The sequence below is a fragment of the Octopus sinensis genome, linkage group LG23 (assembly GCF_006345805.1).
Source record: "Octopus sinensis linkage group LG23, ASM634580v1, whole genome shotgun sequence".
Taxonomy (NCBI): Eukaryota; Metazoa; Mollusca; class Cephalopoda; order Octopoda; family Octopodidae; genus Octopus; species Octopus sinensis.
The window spans coordinates 12,980,716-13,000,389 of record NC_043019.1 but is presented as its reverse complement, the minus strand read 5'-3'; the positions used below and the strand labels follow the sequence as shown (position 1 = coordinate 13,000,389).

The 19,674-nt window shown below is 38.9% G+C and overlaps 1 protein-coding gene across 2 annotated transcripts in view; it reads right to left on the bottom strand.

Annotated features, from left to right (window-relative positions):
- Positions 1-19,674, bottom strand: part of LOC115223568 (zinc finger C2HC domain-containing protein 1A) — a 58,811-nt gene that overhangs the window by 17,309 nt on the left and 21,828 nt on the right. Inside the window, exons 2-4 of one of the 2 annotated variants that reach the window (XM_036512654.1) lie at positions 7,836-7,842; positions 6,994-7,048; positions 5,344-5,466 (exon numbers count right to left, since the gene is read on the bottom strand). In XM_036512654.1, the coding sequence (XP_036368547.1) occupies positions 5,344-5,466; positions 6,994-7,048; positions 7,836-7,842 (185 nt within the window). Of the gene's footprint in view, positions 1-5,343; positions 5,467-6,993; positions 7,056-7,835; positions 7,843-19,674 lie in introns of both variants that reach the window. The other variant, XM_029794204.2, reaches the window with a different exon arrangement.

The window sequence follows — 19,674 nt, the reverse complement described above, 5'->3', positions numbered from 1 at the left end:
ATAAAGAAAGAAAAGATGTTTTTCTTTTCCCATCAATGCTTTAGATGTTTTTTCAGCGGTTTCTATACAGGGACAGTGGCCATGCTGGAGCACTGTTCTTTGTAATTTATTAGTCACTATATCCTTAAATCCTTAAAAACGCTTCAGCCCGAAGGCCGCGGCCATGCTGGGGCACCACCGCTGAAAAATACTGCGCCCAACGTGGGGCTCGAACCCACGACCCCGAGATTAAAAGTCTTGTGCTCTACCGACTGAGCTAGCCGGTATATAAATGCACTGAGCCGGCAGAATCGTTAGCACACCGGGCGAAATGCTTAGTGGTATTTTGTCTGCTACTACGTTCTGGGTTCAAATTCCGCCAAGGTCGACTTTGCCTTTCATCCTTTCGGGGTCGATTAAATAAGTACCAGTTACGCACTGGGGTCGATATAATTGACTTAATCCGTTTGTCTGTCCTTGTTTATCCCCTCTGTGTTTAGCCTCTTGTGGGTAGTAAAGAAATAGGTATATAAATGCACTCTTAGTAGCTTAGAGTAGGCTCGAATTAGAGATTATTTTTACCTTATTTTTTGGCTTGTTTTTACCTTATTAAGTGTAAAGGAGGAAACAGACAAAGTGTGTGTGTGTGTGTGTGTATTTGTATTTTAGCATGTCTGAGTAGATGGAATGGTCAATAGAGAGTCAGGGCAGTCTGAAGGGTGTGTGAAGGGCAGTCTGAAGAGTGGATGAATGGGTGGATGTGCATTCATGCGTGTGTGGTGTGTGGTATGGGAATATAAAATATAAAAATTAATACAATTAAAAATAAAAATAAATGATAAATAATAAATGAGAATTGGTAAAATAAAAACATAAAGGAAAAGAGACTATGTGAACAAATCAGTAACAGAAATAAATTAAAAGAATAACAATGAAATAAAAAATTTGTTTTGAATTTTAAAAATTAAAAAAAAGTTAAAATAAACAAATAAAATAATAAGAGAGATAGTTAAAAAAAATTTTGAATAAATCAAGCGCAGGAGTGGCTGTGTGGTAAGTAGCTTGCTAACCAACCACATGGTTCCAGGTTCAGTCCCACTGCGTGGCATCTTGGGCAAGTGTCTTCTACTATAGCCTCGGGCCGACCAATGCCTTGTGAGTGGATTTGGTAGAAGGAAACTGAAAGAAGCCTGTCGTATATATGTATATATATATGTGTGTGTTTGTGTGTCTGTGTTTGTCCCCCTAGCATTGTTTGACAACCGATGCTGGTGTGTTTATGTCCCCGTCACTTAGCGGTTCAGCAAAAAGAGACCGATAGAATAAGTACTGGGCTTACAAAGAATAAGTCCCGAGGTCGAGTTGCTCGACTAAAGGCGGTGCTCCAGCATGGCCGCAGTCAAATGACTGAAACAAGTAAAAGAGTAAATCAATAAAAAATAACCGAATAAAAAAAATTAACGAAATAAAAATTATAAATAATAAATAAATAAAAAATAAGATCGGGTAAAAAGTTTTTTTAAGAAGGTTGTAGGGACAGTCATGTGTGTGCATGTGTGTGTGTAATTGTGTGTCTGTGTTTGTCCCCCCTACATCGCTTCACAACAAATGCTGGTTTGTTTACATTCCTGTAACTTAGCGGTTTAGCAAAATAGACCGATAGAATAAGTACTAGGCTTACAAAGAATAAGTCCTGGGGGGGTCGATTTGCTTGACTGAAGGTGGTGCTCCAGCATGGCCGCAGTCAAATGACTGAAACAAGTAAAAGAGTAAATAATAAATCGAGATCTTAATGAAGAACAGATCAGTGTTGTTTTTGTTGTTGTTGAAAACTGGATCAGATGGGATGGTCACGACTGGAATACCTTCACTTGGAGGCTAACAGAATCAACAACAACAACAGCAACAACATATCTTTTGTCTTGTACTTGCTTCAGTCACCAGACTGCGACCATGCTGGAACACCACCTTGAATGGTTTTAATCAAACAAATCTGCTCTAATAATTTTTTTGAAGTCTAATACTTTTTCTAATGACAGGGACATAAACAAACCAACACTGGTTGTCAAGTGATGATTGGAACAAACACACACACAATGATTTTCCACAGAGTTTCCATCTACCAAATTCACCCACATGACATCGGTTGGCCCCAGGGCTATAGCAAAAAGCACTTGCCCAAGATGCTGCACAATGGGATTGAACCCAAAACCATGTGATTTCAAACTTAGCTCCTCAACCACACAGCCATGCCTGCACCTACAACTCTCTTTTTACTCTTTTACTTGTTTCAGTCGTTTGACTGCGGCCATGCTGGAGCACTGCCTTTAATCGAGCAACTCGACCCCAGGACTTATTCTTTTATAAGCCCAGTACTTATTCTATCGGTCTCTTTTGCCGAACCGCTAAGTTACGGGGACATAAACACACCAGCATCGGTTGTCAAGCAATGCTAGGGGGACAAACACAGACACACAAACACACACGTGCATATATATATATACATATATACGACGGGCTTCTTTCAGTTTCCGTCTACCAATCCACTCGGCCCGGGGCTATAGCAGAAGACACTTGCCCAAGATGCCACACAGTGGGACTGAACCCGGAACCATGTGGTTGGTATGCAAGCTACTTAGCACACAGCCACTCCTGCAACTACAACTGTTTCAGATTTGTAAAATAATATTTAAGGTGCCAGCTTGGTTTTACTAAAAGATAATTATTTGATAAATTCAACAAGATGTTAACATTTCCGCTGATAATAACAAGGAACAGCTGTCAGCTGCAGTTTATTTAGAAAGAATCTCTCAGAAATGTCTTAAAGAAAACCCATTTATAAGTTCCCCCCTTATTTCTCTCATGTGTTCGCTCTCCCCCTTGTTTTTTTTTTATCATCTTCTCCTTCTCTCTTTCTCTCTCTGTCTTTCAACAGATAACTATGAAGAGTTGGTGGGAAGGGAGGTAACTAATAGAGCAGGGCAAGGTAGGTTTTTTTGGGGGAATATTATTCGAAAAGGGAATGGGGCCTTAGATAAAGGAATTGGAGTAACAGAAGTTAAATACATTTTTCCCCTTCCCCTACAAATTCTTATGTAACTTTATTTCCAGTATAAGTAGTGGGAGACGGAGGGGCTGAAGTGATTCACCCTTTCCTCCGATCTCATTTCACCCCCACCGCAGCAGTCAGTGCATGTGTATTGTACAACATTAATCAGTAGAAACATCCTTCTGCCTCACTGGGAAGGAAATTTAAGAAGAGGAGGAGGGAAATTTGACCCTTTTCATACCATCTTGCCTCAGACTTCCACTTCTATATCAAACTTCCTGTCTTAAAGAATTTATTGTTTGTGTTAGTGTATGTGTGCGCGTGTGTGTGTGTGTGGTGTGTGTGTGTATACTCTTTTACCTGTTTCAGTCATTTGACCACGACCATGCTGGAGCACCATCTTTAGTGGAACAAACCAACCTCAGAACTTATTTTGTAAACCTAGTACTTATTCTATCGGTCTCTTTTGCTAAACTGCTAAGTTACAAATTATGCAATAACATTCTCAAAGTACCAGTAACAATTCCCCACCCCACCCTATGTCATTCCCTATCTCCACTTCTTTCTTATTTTTGTTTTCCTAAAATTTTCGTTGTGTCTTGCAACCTTTTCAATAGCCTTGACTCTCAAAAGGTTGCAAGACGCAACAAAAATTTTAGGAAAATAAAAATAGGAAATAAGTGGAAATTTTACCGGTGAGTGTGTTACATTATAAGGCACAAAAAGAAAACGACTCTCCCCAGACACAACAGAATATGCTTCAACACACGAACTCATATAAAGAATCTTTCAAACCAAATCCAAAAATGAAATATAATATATATATATGGACGATTTTTTGGAGTCCAATAATACCCTGTACACCTATTTGATTATGAAGATTTACAAACATACTTTCCCAGTGATACTCGGTTTACCTACCATTATAAACAATACCAAATGTTTTTTCTCAAACCTTTTATAATGTGATACAAGTCTTTGGCGTAGCAATTGCATGCGGCTGAAGAGGGCTTTTGAACTATCTGTTATGTCGATTATGCATTGATGTAAGAATAAGTTGTTTTATAAAGTTCGAAACATGTGTACCACGACATCCTTTGTGTCCTGTTTTTCATTTTATTTCATTTGATATATATATATATATATATATATATATATGAAGGGTTCTGAACAGATCCTGGCTTTAAGGGTATCATGAAAACCCTGGTTGAAAGCCCAATCTTCCGGGTTCCTTTAGAGGGCTAAGAAAAACTGAAGGACAGTTACAATAAGTGTGTAAATCTGAGAGGGGAATATGTTAAATAAAATCATAACTAACTGATTCTCCTGTATTTTCTTTTACCCAAGGCACCCCCTTGTGTGTGTGTTTTTTCTCTCCTTGTTTCTCTCCATGTTTCTTTTCTGTGTATCTTTCTGTTGAAGAGCGTAGGCTCGAAATGTAAAAGACTTGTTTTATTTCTATTCCTGAGCGCCATACTAATACAATTGTTTGTTTGTACTCCACCTGCCTTCGTCTTTTGTTTATTTTCGTAAAGCTTCCCATTATATATATATATATATATATATATATATATATATATCACCGGGATCACCGTGACCGACCAGGCTATCAGATGTTGCTACACATCGGTGGTCACAATGCGCTTCACACTGTTTTAGCCTTCAAATGACGCCACCCAGCTGGCTAAGCGAGCAGGCCAATATATATATATATATATATATATATATTATATATATATTATATATATATAGGCGCAGGAGTGGCTGTGTGGTAAGTAGCTTGCTAACCAACCACATGGTTCCGGGTTCAGTCCCACTGCGTGGCATCTTGGGCAAGTGTCTTCTGCTATAGCCCCGGGCCGACCAATGCCTTGTGAGTGGATTTGGTAGACGGAAACTGAAAGAAGCCTGTCGTATATATATGTGTGTGTGTATATGTCTGTGTGTCTGTGTTTGTCCCCCTAGCATTGCTTGACAACCGATGCTGGTGTGTTTACGTCCCTGTCACTTAGCGGTTCGGCAAAAGAGACCGATAGAATAAGTACTGGGCTTACAAAGGATAAGTCCCGGGGTCGATTTGTTCGACTAAAGGCGGTGCTCCAGCATGGCCGCAGTCAAATGACTGAAACAAGTAAAAGAGTAAAAAGAGTATATATATATATATATATATATTGGTAAAGATCCCCTCATGAATGACGATAGGATTGCACCTAGAAGGTTACCCTCTATCAAACCAGTACACCAACCATTTAATCATACGGCCACCAAATCACCAAACCTCTCAGTGTCCAACAATTCGATCTCAGTTTATTTACCTTTTTCAAATTTTGTTTCACTTGATTTGTAGTTAGGTTTAGGGCCTCAGCTCGTTGCTTTGTGGAATCAAAGATTTTCCTCTTCTTCGTTGAAACCTTGGAACATATTTTCCGATGTTTTGGCTGAAATGAAATTAAGTTGACATATTTTTTCATTTGCTTAATATCAAAACTGACTCTAACATACTGGATGCAGTGAGCCAAAAAATCTTAATTAAATCTAAATTACACATTTATTGAAGAGAACAAAGGGTTAATTAAAATAAATTAAAATCAAAATAAAAAAAAAAAGCAGAGAAGACAACCCTGAAATTTTAATTATTGTAATTGCCATCACATAAGATACACTTTTTAATTTATTTTTAAATGTATCAAAAAATTTCCCAGCATTCTAGGCGCAGGAGTGGTTGTGTGGCAAGTAGCTTGTTTACTAACCACATGGTTCCGGGTTCAGTCCCACTGCGTGGCACCTTGGGCAAGTGTCTTCTACTATAGCCTCGGGCCGACCAAAGCCTTGTGAGTGGATTTGGTAGATGGAAACTGAAAGAAGCCCGTCGTATATATGTATATATATATATGCGTGTGTGTGTTTGTGTGTCTGTGTTTGTCCCCCGAGCATTGCTTGACAACCGATGCTGGTGTGTTTATGTGCCCGTTACTTAGCGGTTCGGCAAAAGAGACCGATAGAATAAGTACTGGGCTTACAAAAGAATAAGTCCCGGGGTCGAGTTGCTCGATTAAAGGCGGTGGCTGCAGTCAACCACTTTACACCAACCACTTTACATAGTGTACTGGGTACGTTTTACATGGCACCATCACCAGTGCTTTTTATGTGGTACCATCACAATTACTTTTTATGTGGTACCATCACAATTACTTTTATGTGGTACCATCACAATTACTTTTATGTGGTACCATCACAATTACTTTTATGTGGTACCATCACAATTACTTTTATGTGGTACCATCACAATTACTTTTTACGTGGTACCATCACAATTACTTTTTATGTGGTACCATCACTATTACTTTTTATGTGGTACCATCACAATTACTTTTTATGTGGTACCATCACTATTACTTTTTATGTGGTACCATCGCAATTACTTTTTATGTGGTACCATCACAATTACTTTTTATGTGGTACCATCACAATTACTTTTTATGTGGTACCATCACTATTACTTTTTATGTGGTACCATCGCAATTACTTTTTATGTGGTACCATCACAATTACTTTTTATGTGGTACCATCACAATTACTTTTTATGTGGTATCATCACAATTACTTTTTATGTGGTACCATCACAATTACTTTTTATGTGGTACCATCACAATTACTTTTTATGTGGTACCATCACCAGTGCTTTTATGTGGTACCATCACCATTACTTTTATGTGGTACCATCACCAGTGCTTTTTATGTGGTACCATCACCATTACTTTTTATGTGGTACCATCACAATTACTTTTTATGTGGTACCATCACAATTACTTTTATGTGGTACCATCACAATTACTTTTTATGTGGTACCATCACCATTACTTTTTATGTGGTACCATCACAATTACTTTTTATGTGGTACCATCACAATTACTTTTTATGTGGTACCCTCATCAGTAGTAAAATTTAAATCGCCTTATACTTACAATTACTTTTACGTTAAACTTGCGGCCACAAAAGTCACAAGGCTCCAAAACCAAACTGTCAACTGGGGAGAGGAAGAGGAAAGAAAAAAGAGTAATTAAAATTAACAACAATAAATTCATAACAATATCTTAGGGGAAATTTCTTCAGCTTTCACCAGTCATCATCATCATCGTTTAACGTCCGTTTTCCGCACTAGCACGGGTTGGACGGTTGGACCGGGGTCTGGGAAGCCAGGGGCTGCACCAGGCTCCAGTCTGATCTGGCAGAGTTTCTACAGCTGGATGCCCTTCCTAAAGCCAACCACTCCGCGAGTGTAGTGGATGCTTTTTACGTGCCACCTACACAGGTGCCAGGGGGGGTCCGGCATCGGCCACGATCGGTTGGAGCTTTTAACGTGCCACCGGCACGGAAGCCAGCCAAGGCGGCGCTGGCAACGGCCATGTTCGGATGGTGCTTTTTATGTGCCACCGGCACAGAAGCCAGTCGGGGCGGCGCTGGCATGGATATGTTTTTTAAGTACAAGAAAAATCCCAACAGAACAGGACCCATGACTTTCAGATAAATTTTTCATGCTCAAAAGTCACCGACATAACTATGTGGATGAGAAGCTTGCTCCTCAACCAGGTGGTCTTGGGTTCAGTCCCACAGCATGGCACCTTTGGCAAGTGTCTTCCTCTACTGTAGCCCCTAGGTCAGAGTCCATCCCTTTACCCACACCTTAGGTGGGTGTAATTTATTGTAACACTGACATTTTTAAACAGCATGTTGGGGCAAGCGAAAGCGAAATCGAAATCGAATTGAACCAGCCAGGATCCCTCGTCTGGTGGTACGTAAAAAGCACTATCCGACTCGTGGCCGATGCCAGCGCGGCCTCGACTGGCTTCCGTGCCGGTGGCACATAAAATACACCAATCCGACCGTGGCCGTTGCCAGCCTCGCCTGGCACCTGTGCAGGTGGCACGTAAAAAGCACCCACTACACTCACGGAGTGGTTGGCGTTAGGAAGGGCATCCAGCTGTAGAAACATTGCCAGATAAGACTGGAGTCTGGTGCAGCCTTCTGGCTTCCCAGATCCCCGGTCGAACCGTCCAACCCATGCTAGCAGGAAAGAACGGACGTTAAACAATGATGATGATGATGATGAATCTGCTGTAGAAAACTGAAAGAAGCCCTCTTCTATTCCATCTTCTTAACCCTTTCATTACAATACTCTTTCACTTGTTTCAGTCATTTGACTGTGGCCATGCTGGAGCACCGCCTTTACTCGCGCAACTCGACCCCGGGACTTATTCTTTGTAAGCCCAGTACTTATCCTATTGGTCTCTTTTGCCGAACTGCTAAGTGATGGGGACATAAACATACCAACATCGGTTGTCAAGCAATGCTAGGGGACAAAAACACAGACACACAAACATATACACACACTACATATATATACGACAGGCTTCTTTCAGTTTCCGGCTACCAAATCCACTCACAAGGCTTTGGTCGGCCCGAGGCTATAGCAGAAGACACTTGCCCAAGGTGCCACGCAGTGGGACTGAACCCGGAACCATGTGGTCGGTAAGCAAGCTACTTACCACACAGCCACTCCTGCGCCTGTTGAAATATTCTTTTATTCTTTCACTTGTTTCAGTCATGTGACTACGACCATTCTGGAGCACTGCCTTAAAGAGTTTTTCAAGATTGTGAAAAACTATTTACAAATTTCATTTTGTGCATCAATGGCAATTATATCTATATCTATAAATGGCAAAATGTCTGTGTATCTGTGTGTCCTTTATACAAATCCAGTTTTTCACGTAAAAGGCTCGCATTTTCTATAGGCTTTCAAAACTGTTTGAGGGTGGTCGTGAAGATCTTTTCATTTCTCCAGTCACCCCAGAAAGCCATTAAAAAAATCGATCGCAGGAGTGGCTGAGTGGTAAGTAGCTTGCTAACCAACCACATGGTTCCAGGTTCAGTCCCACTGCGTGGCATCTTGGGCAAGTGTCTTCTGCTATAGCCCCGGGCCGACCAATGCCTTGTGAGTGGATTTGGTAGACGGAACTGAAAGAATGAAGAAGCCTGTCGTATATATGTATATATATATATGTATGTGTGTGTGTTTTGGTGTCTGTGTTTGTCCCCCTAGCATTGCTTGACAACCGATGCTGGTGTGTTTACGTCCCCGTCACTTAGCGGTTCGGCAAAAGAGACCGATAGAATAAGTACTGGGCTTACGAAAGAATAAGTCCCGGGGTCGAGTTGCTCGACTAAAGGCGGTGCTCCAGCATGGCCGCAGTCGAATGACTGAAACAAGTAAAAGAGTAAAAGAGAGTAAAATGTCTAGGACAATTTACTTTCACCTTTTTTTCTTTTTTTACGACGGTATGTTAACCAGAGAAGCCAGGTTGTTGAGTTTACCCCCATTTGGCAACCCTGGCTCCTTACCTTAAGGCATTTATTTGACAATATTTACGAGACACGTGAGAAACCCAGGTGAAAAAAATATGAAGGCAAGAAGTGGGGAAAGGGAGGTGAAGAAGATAAGGGAAAGTATGAGTGAAGGGGAGAGAAGGAGAACGTGTAAGAGAAAGAAGGGGAGAAGGTGCAGAGAGAAAGGGAGTGATAGAGAAAAGGTATGGGAAAGAAGGCGAGTGGGAGAGTGAGAGGGGGAAGTAATATAAATCTTTTCAGTGATATAATCTCTCGGGCAAATATTATGTCATCTTGTATTATAAAAACATAAGAGAAAAGTAGGCAGATATATATATATATAGAGAGAGAGGGGGAGTGGGAGAGAGAGGGGGAGAAAGAGAGAGAGGGGGAGAAAGAGAGAGAGGGAGAGAGACAGACAGACAAGAGAAAAGGGGAGAGGAGGAAAAAATTGAGTGGTAAAGTATAAATCATTCCATCGTCGTAATCCTCATGGCAAATAGCATCGCAATATTTAAATGTGAGAGAGAGAGGGGGAGAGAGGGGGGAGAGAGGGAGGGAGAATAGAAGAGAAAGAGAGGGGAAGAGAAAAGAGAATGAAAGGGTAAGAGAGGTGAGACAGATAGATAGATAGATAGATAGATAGATGATAGATAGATAGGTAGGTAGGTAGTAGATAGGTAGATAGATAGATAGATAGATAGGTAGGTAGGTAGGTAGGTAGGTAGGTAGGTAGGTAGGTAGGTAGGTAGATAGATAGATAGATAGATAGATAGATAGATAGGTAGGTAGGTAGGTAGGTAGGTAGGTAGGTAGGTAGGTAGGTAGGTAGATAGATAGATAGATAGATAGATAGATAGATAGATAGGTAGGTAGGTAGGTAGGTAGGTAGGTAGATAGATAGATAGATAGATAGATGATAGATAGATAGGTAGGTAGGTAGATAGATAGATAGATAGATAGGTAGGTAGGTAGGTAGGTAGGTAGGTAGGTAGGTAGGTAGGTAGATAGATAGATAGATAGATAGATAGATAGATAGATAGACAGACAGGCAGATAGATAGATAGATAAATTTCTTTATTGGCCACACAGGGCTGCACACAGATGGGACAAGTTACAAGGTAGAGCTTTTCTTTTGGGGGATGAAAAAAAACAAAAGAAACAAAAAAAGGTGGCGTAATTTTCGATCAAAAGGGATCGTAAAAGGGAAAAAAGAAGAAAAAAAAGAAAAAAAGGAAAAGGAACAAAAGAAAAGAGAAATATAAAAAAAGAAGAAAAAAGGGGAAGAGGAAAAATAGATAGATAGATAGATAGATAGATAGATAGATAGATAGATAGATAGATAGATAGATAGATAGAAGATAGATAGATAGTGGGAGACAGAAAAAGTAAATAAGAGGAGAGAGAGAGAACTAGAATGTAAATAGGAAATGTTTTCAGTTATGTAATCCTTCCGGCAAATATATACGTAATCCTTCCGGATAAATGTAATCCTATCAAGAGAGTCCAGTTAGCAACACAACCAGTACACTTTTTACCACACAACACTTTAAGACAATAACCGAGGTCGCTTGATATGCTAGACAGAAATAGCAACCAACTTTCCCTCAATTTGAACCCCCAACCATCTTCCAAAAAGAAAGGGGATCTTTTCGGTTTGAACGGCAGTTTTTTAATATAATTTCCACGAAACTAAACACTTTTAAACTTCGTATACTGGCAGAATGTGTTTATAAAACATCTTTTTCGGCACTGTCATGCCTTTGGGTGTCAGAAGTGAAAGTAGAGAAATCTGACGTCAGACGTCAACTTCGTGTGTTTTACGTCGTCTTTCGTTGTATTTATTTACGCCGTTTATTTACGTACCACTGAAATGCAAGTAAAAGCTTGTATGTATGTATGTATGTATATATATATACATACATACACACATATATATAATATACATGTATATATACATATATATATATATTTAATACATACATATATATAATATATACATGTATTTTTACCGCCTTTAGTCGCACAAATCGACCCCAGAACTTATTCTATCGGTCTTTTTTCTTAACCACTATACATTATATACATACATACAGATAGATAGATAGATAGATACACACACACACATATAATAGATATAAAATGTGTACGTGTGTACATTTTTCAGAAAAAAATTCATACATTTTAAATATCAATAGCATTTCTCTTATTTTTTACATGAAGTTTTCGAAAAATGAATTTAGAATGTAAAAATCAAATATATCAAATTATAAACGCAAATTATTTTCAAATATCATTTTCAACGGTGAGATTATCAAATATAAACTTGAAGTTAAGTTTAAAAATAAATGCGATACTCATTCTGTCTTGATACTTATGCTCAAATACATGGATATAGCTGTCGAATTTGTTCTATCAACTTCCCGAATATATCATCCTTAAATTCATAGCGCCACATGAATTCGATGAGATGGGTCTGAAGTAAATTTCTGGCATGACAGTGCCTCTTTTTCTCTTGGCTTTATTGAGAAAATTCTATAGTTTGTAAGATATTTGTTGTTGTTTTTTTTCTTCAGTTTCTGCAATTTCAACCAATCACTGACGTCTATTGAGGTGAAAACATTCTGCGCTGTATGAAAATGTCCCTCGTTTAAGAAACAGATTGGGTTTATTTACATTTGTGAAGAAAAAAAAGATACCCTCCCCCCCCAACTCCACCCCTAACCTTAACTAACCCTAACTCTAACCCTAAAATAGATTGAAATGCAATAGATCGATACTAGGGTCATAATTATGGGTGACAATTTCATATGACACTGCTAGAAAAAAACTGCCGTTCAAACCGAAAAGATCCAAGAAAGGAAACATTGATATGGTTATGTATTAAAAGAAAAAGAAAATTTAAATAGCGAGCCATTGACCACGAATTTGTTTAATCATTCCTGATCTGAGATTCAGCAACAATAATAACCACAGCAGCAATCACAACACTAAAGCTTCTTCTTGTTAGGTTTTCCTCATGGCATACCTACAGAGGTTTCCCCATCACCACCTGACTTTGTTTCCTCACAACTTTCAGAAAAATGGATACTTGTCAATGAAATTTTCTACAAATATCTTTCAGATGGTGTAGACTACGATTATAGGCGGACATGACGAACCGTCACTGTTACCCCCACCTTTCGTTTTTGTTTGTGTTTTTTTAAACAGAAACCCATATTTTCGGCCACGGCGATTCTGAATCTATAAAAAAAAAATGGCATCTCAAAATTTAATTCCCCAACCCACTCCCAGTTTCTTTATTTTTCACTTTCTTCAGAAATTTTTTTGGCGAAATACGTGGAAAAAAATATATATAGGGCAATCTTTCGTCTCTAGTAGACCTTTCCGTCGATTTCCGTAAATAATTTTTTTTTTTTTTACATATGGGCTTGCGGGAACTTTTCAAGTAATGAGAGCGAAAGAGACTAAGAGAAAGCGATTGTATGACGAGGGAAGTTCTTTTGAAGTTACCGTGCATGGCAAGCATTGATGTACATGTGTGTATGTGTGTATTTGATGGGGTGTTGGAGACAGACAGTATGTTGTATAAGTGAAGTGCTTCTGTTAGTGTGTGTGAAGAGACAGAGTAATGTGTAAAAGAAAGAGATAACGGAAATTTTTTACTCGGTGTATGTGTATATGTATGTATATTACTTCAAAAGTTCCCGCAAGCCCATATGTAAAAAAAAAAAATTTTTACGGAAATCGACGGAAAGGTCTACTAGAGACGAAAGATCGCCATATATAGTAGATTTTCCCCACAAATTTCTTTATAATCGTACCGTTACAAAGGTATTTATATAAAATTTCATATTAAAAAAAAACATTTTCCTAAAAGTTATGAGGGAAAAACATCGGATCTTGTGAATTTTCCGATGGCTTTTCTCCACCCCCGTTGCTTTCCGGGCATTCTTTGCCTTTCATCCTTTCGGGGTCGATAAATTAAGTACCAGTTACGCACTGGGGTCGACATAATCGACTTAATCCCTTTGTCTGTCCTTGGTTGTCCCCTCCGTGTTTAGCCCCTTGTGGGTAGTAAGGAAATATATTCAAGACTAGCAGTATCGCCCGGCGTTGCTCGGGTTTGTAAGGGAAATAACTATAAAGCATTTTTAGAGAGTTATAGCCAAAAAATGGGGAAAAAATGATGGTAAAATTTTTTTTAGTTAAAAAGGTCGAGTTGCGTCCCCTAGACAGTCTGTGGTTTGTGTTTCTGATTCTCGACCCCATGTCGAATTTATCGATTTTTTTCAGAACTGGGGGAACTTTTCAAAATTTTCGCTGCGTTAGTTTTGAATTATGTCATTGGGCTATGTGTGTGTCAAGTTTCATCAGAATCGGTTGAAAGCGGTGGTCAGGGTGAGGGTACAACCTAACAGACACACAGAAACACACACAGACAAACTGCCGCTTATATATAGAGAGATATCTTCTACAGCTGAAGCCAGTATGGAAAAAGAAAGCAACGGTGAGGGAGGGGGAAAAGAAGGATAATGAAACGGGAGAGGAAAAGGGGAGGATGAGATGAGGGGTAGAGGAAGGAGAGGAAGAGGAGGAGGCAAGGAATAAGGTGGGAACGGAATAAGATGGGGCGGAAAGGAGGAGGCAAAGGAATAAGGTGGGAACGAGGGAAAATGGGGGAGGAGGAGGAGGAGGCGAATAAAGAGGGTAAGAATGAGGATCGGGTGAGGAAGAGAAAAACAGGAGAGAAAAACGGTGGATGATGAGGAGAAGGGGGAGACAAGAAGATAAGGAAAAAGAAAAAGAAAAACGACGAAGAAGGATTGAAGGAAAAGAAAATTTGAAGAAGGCGACGATGGCGAAACCATAGCCCCCCCCCCCTTTGCCTCCGTTAAATATGTTAACATTAAAACTTTACTGTTTCCCAAGAAGACGACGACGTCTCTGAGTAATTAACTTCAGTGATTTATTCCAGTTAGTAGAATAAACAAGCTTAACTGTTCGGATTAAACAAACTAAATGTCCTCCCTTTACGAATTCTCTTTGAAACAGACGACATATTTTATCAGTCATAAATTTCGTGTTAGTATAATAACAGTGATAAATAGCCTAAATAAAGAATAGGGTGGCCTTGAATTGACAAAGTTCAATGGTGTATTTAGTTAGGGACAGAGGATCTGAGGGTAATAAAGGTGTGTACGTGCGCGCGTGTGTATGTATGTGTGTATATTATGTATAGTAATGTGTGAGTGTATACGTATGTGTATGACAATGTGTGTGTACCAGAGCATGTATGTGTTTATATCTAAGTACGTTATGTGTGTATTATGAGAGTGCATGCGTATATGTATGTATGTATGTGTTTGTGTTTGTGTGTGTGTGTATGTATGTATGTGTGTGTGTGTATGTATGTGTGTGTGTGTGTTCATACTGTCAAGGAAACGGCAAGTTCTCTTCATGGCCGCGGCCTAATGATTGAAACAAGTAAAAAATTTTAAAATCTCTCTATATATAAAGCTGAATTTGTTTGTTTATGGCAGGTTTGGTAGCCTTCAACTAACACTATCTCCTCCGAGACACTGCGGCACAAGTTGACCAAAATTGAGAGTATGATAGAAGAAGGCTTGCTCTTCCTTCCGTAGAAGAAAAAATGGCGATGTTAAGATCGCCAAAATAATTCAAATCAGACCATGTTAGGACTGAAAATTATTTACATCAAAAAGGTGATTTTTTTCTATGAAAATCCCTATTTCTTATGATTTTTTGACTCTTGTGTCGCCATTTTTCGGTGTATTTCAACCAGAAAAATGTTCACTTAAAGAGAATAAAAATACAAAATGGAACAAGAACGCAAAACACTCAAATAGACGGGTCATTCGAAGCCTCTAATCTTCAGTCAAGAACCGGATCATCCTCGGGCTGGTATGTGTGTGTATAAATAATATATATTATTATATATATATATATTATATATATATATATATATACTATATTCTATATATATATATATATATAGTAAAAGCAATTAAGATTCAAGTGAGTTCTATTGAATCACATGAATGCGGTACTTAACTTAGATGCACCAGAAATCTATATGGTATTAACCATAAAATAATGTGGGGTGATTATAAACAAGAATGGATTAGATTCTTGTTGCTTTTTTCTTGTATATATATATATATATATACACACACATATATATATATACACGTACACACACACATACACACACACACGCATTCCTTGATAAGACAAAGCAGAGCAGAGCAGAGAGAGAACCTGTACTTTTACTTATCAACTAGAAATTGTACATTTGCTGAAGTTACCAATGAAATGCCATTTATGGTGATTCAAAGCTTCTTTAAGTTTCCTGTTCTTTGTTCAACAACAGACAAACAAGACAGCACAATGGAATTCTTCAAAGGAAACCTTATCGTTTGCTGCCTGAAGACAGCCTAGTACCAAAAATTTAGACAATGTCTGAGACTGTCTGCAATGGCAGAAGAGAGAAATTCTTGGGGGGTGAATGAATAGTGTAAAGAGAATCTAATTTAGACTTATTGTCCAATGTGTGTTTAATTGAATTTTATTTGAAGGTTAGGGAAGAAGATGGTGGGGGGGGGGGTGGGTGGCAGAAAAGGTGTAATGTGAAGAGAAGGAGTATGAGAGTAAAGAGATAAAGAAGAGGTGATGGCAGAGAAAGAGGGAGGAGTAACAGGGAGAGGGAAGAAGAGAGAGGAAGAGAGAGAGGGGAGTGAGAGAAGGGAGAGGGAAGAAGAGAGAGGAGGGAGGGAGAGAGGGGAGAGGGAAGAAGAGAGAGGAGGGAGTGAGAGAGGGGAGAGGGAAGAAGAGAGAGGAGGGAGTGAGAGGGGAGAGGTAAGAGAGGGGAGAGGGAAGAAGAGAGAGAGGAGAGAGAAGAGAAGAGAGAGGAGGGGAGAGGAAAGAAGAGAGAGGGGAGAGGAAAGAAGAGAGAGGGGAGAGGGAAGAAGAGAGGAGGGGAGTGGGAGAGGGGAGAGGAAAGAAGAGAGCGGAGGGAGTGAGAGAGGGGAGAGGGAAGAAGAGAGAGAGAGAGGAGAGAGGAGAAGAGAGAAGGGGAGTGAGAGAGAGGGAGGTATGTCAGAGAAAGTTGTTAATGGTTTATCTTTTGAGATATTGTAAATGAAACAAATGGGGCAATAGTGGGCTGGATAATCTTTTCTACTCTAAGCACAAGGCCAGAAATTTTGGGGGAAGGGGCCAGTCAGTTAGACCAACTCCAGTACACAACTGGTACTTAATTTATTGAGCCCCAAAAGGATGAAAGGCAAAGTTGACCTCGGCAGAATTTGAACCCAGAACGTAACGACGGGCGAAATGCTCAGTGCTATTTCGCCCGGCGTTCTAATGATTCTTATTTCTTTATTGCCCACAAGGGGCTAAACATAGAAGGGACAAACAAGGACAGACAAACGGATTAAGTCGATTACATTGATCCCAGTGCGTAACTGGTACTTATTTAATCGACCCCGAAAGGATGAAAGGCAAAGTCGACCTCAGTGGAATTTGAACTCAGAACGTAAAGACAGACAAAATACCTATTTCTTTACTACCCACAAGGGGCTAAACAGAGAGAGGACAAACAAGGACAGACTGGTACTTATCTAATCGACCCCGAAAGGATGAAAGGCAAAGTCGACCTCGGCGAAATGTGGTTTTTTCTTGCGGGGATATTTGAAATCAAAAGTATTCAGTCATCGCCCTCGAATTATTGATGGTTTAAAACGTGCAATTTGTGTAGAAATAGCTACCATTCCAGAAGAAATGATCCATAGAGTTATCGATAACTTTCATGAACGTCTCCAACAGTGTGTTGACAATGATGGGAAGCGTTTAGCTGATTTAATTTTTTAAACTTAATGAAATAAAATGGCATTCTATGTACATTCAGAAAATAAAATTTTTCTTTTCATTATTTCTTATTTTGTGCTTTTATTAAGCCTCCAAATGTGTCAGATCATTTTGGTCCACCCTGTACAAGTCACTCTTTGTGTCTTTGACATCTGATCTCTGTCCAAAGTGGCGGCATATTATTGTCGAGGGACCAAACCTGATGGGCAATATATAAGCTCTAAGTAGTCAGAATCAGGTACTCTTTGGTAGAGATTGAATTACAAGTGGGACCGAGGATTTTTTGGAGTGCTTTGGGTATTGGTCTGGGTAATCTGGGATGCAAGCATGAGATGAAACATTGCTTGTGTGAAAAGTTGAGAAATGCAGGAAGATTCAGCTTCTGCATCAGTGCCGTTTCAATGGGAAGAATGCAAGAGCCATGGGGATTTGTGAGAATTAAAGTCGGTTATGAGGACATTGACACCAGAGTTCATTGTCCTCGGTAGTTTATATATGTATATATATATATATATATATATACTAGCAGTATCGCCCGGCGTTGCTCGGGTTTGTAAGGGAAATAACTATATAAGCATTTTTAGAGAGTTATAGCCAAAAAATAGCAAAAAAATGCATTAAAAATGGAAGTTACTTCCCTTATATAATAGCGAAAAAATGTATTAAAATGGAAAAAAATAATGGTAAATTTTTTTTTAAATCGTAGACTCATCGTAGACGCGCGCTAATACCCAGAAGGGCTCGATATGAATCACGACTATAAGATACCCGGTTTTGCTTAAACTGCACCACAAAATGTGGGAGTAGTTAGGAATCTAAATCGTAGGAGACAGACACACAACTTCTCTTTTATATATAAAGATATATATATATATATAAACAATTGCAGCGTGGAAGGTGTTTATAAGCCATTTAAGAAACACACAAAAGCCGTTCGATTCACTTCAACATTTAAGTTTAATTTGTCAAAATATTTTCGTCGCTAAAATCCGCGACCTGTTCACTGACAAAAATCCGAGATGCAGCACGGATTTTTGTCAGTGAACAGGTCGCGGATTTTAGCGACGAAAATATTTTGACAAATTAAACTTAAATGTTGAAGTGAATCGAACGGCTTTTGTGTGTTTCTTAAATGGCTTATAAACACCTTCCACGCTGCAATTGTTTTCGTTTCAGCACACGATCTCAGATCAAATTACTTGCTATGCGAGTACATCTCCGTATATACATATAAAAACGGCAAAATGTCTGTCTGTGTGTGTGTCCTTTATTCAAATCCACAATTTTTCAGTTAGAGGGCTCGCACTTTCTATGGTCATTTAAAACTGTCCAAGGGTGGTCGTGCACATCTTTACATTTCCCCAGTCACCCGGCAAAGCCATTAAAAAATCAATAGAAGTGACTTTTTTTGTGGATTTTCTATCCAAAACCCAATCAAAATGCCCGAAACTTGATACGCTAATTGAATGCCAGCTAGCTGTATGTGATTGGTTGGAGATTTGGACAGTACTCGTTGCCGGGTCATAGTGCTAGTATATATATATATATATATATATATATATATATATATATATATATATAGATATATATATATATATATATATATATATATATATACTAGCACTATATATATATATATATATATATATATATATATATGTATGTATGTATGTATATATATATACTCTCTTTTTTACTCTTTAACTCTTTTATATGTATGTATGTATGTATACATATGTATGTATGTATATATATATGCATGTATGTATAAATATGTGTACGCATATATATATACACACACATACATACAGAGACAGACAGACAGAGACAGACAGTGATATATAGATATGTATTCATGCATGTATATGTATAGACACACACACACACACACACACACATTTATATATACTTTCTATATCTATAAATATCTATAGTTTGAACTAACAGAAAACAAAAAGGTAAAAACAGGTGAGAGGACAACAAGCGTACACATATACTGAGAGAGAGAGAAAGGTGAGGGGCGGGACGGGAGAGAGAAATAACGAGGAAGGTGAGTGATGCAAAACAAATCACTCGACAGACATTAGGGTATAAAATAGTCATTAGTCATTAACAGATTAAAGGTAATTACTCATTCACAGAGTGTACAAGTTGCAGAGACAGATGAGATGGAGTGATGAGGCGTAGCATAAGGTGTGGAGGCACAGTGCACAAGTGAAAGAGAGAAGCGGGAGAGGGGGGGGGCATGTCAGAAATGGAGGTAAGCAGGCCTGCTTTAATATCATAAAACACCCTGACAGTCTATTTTGGTTAGGTATCGATCTGAAAAGTATTGTATGACATCTAATGGGAGAGTTGCTATGGTTGGAAGT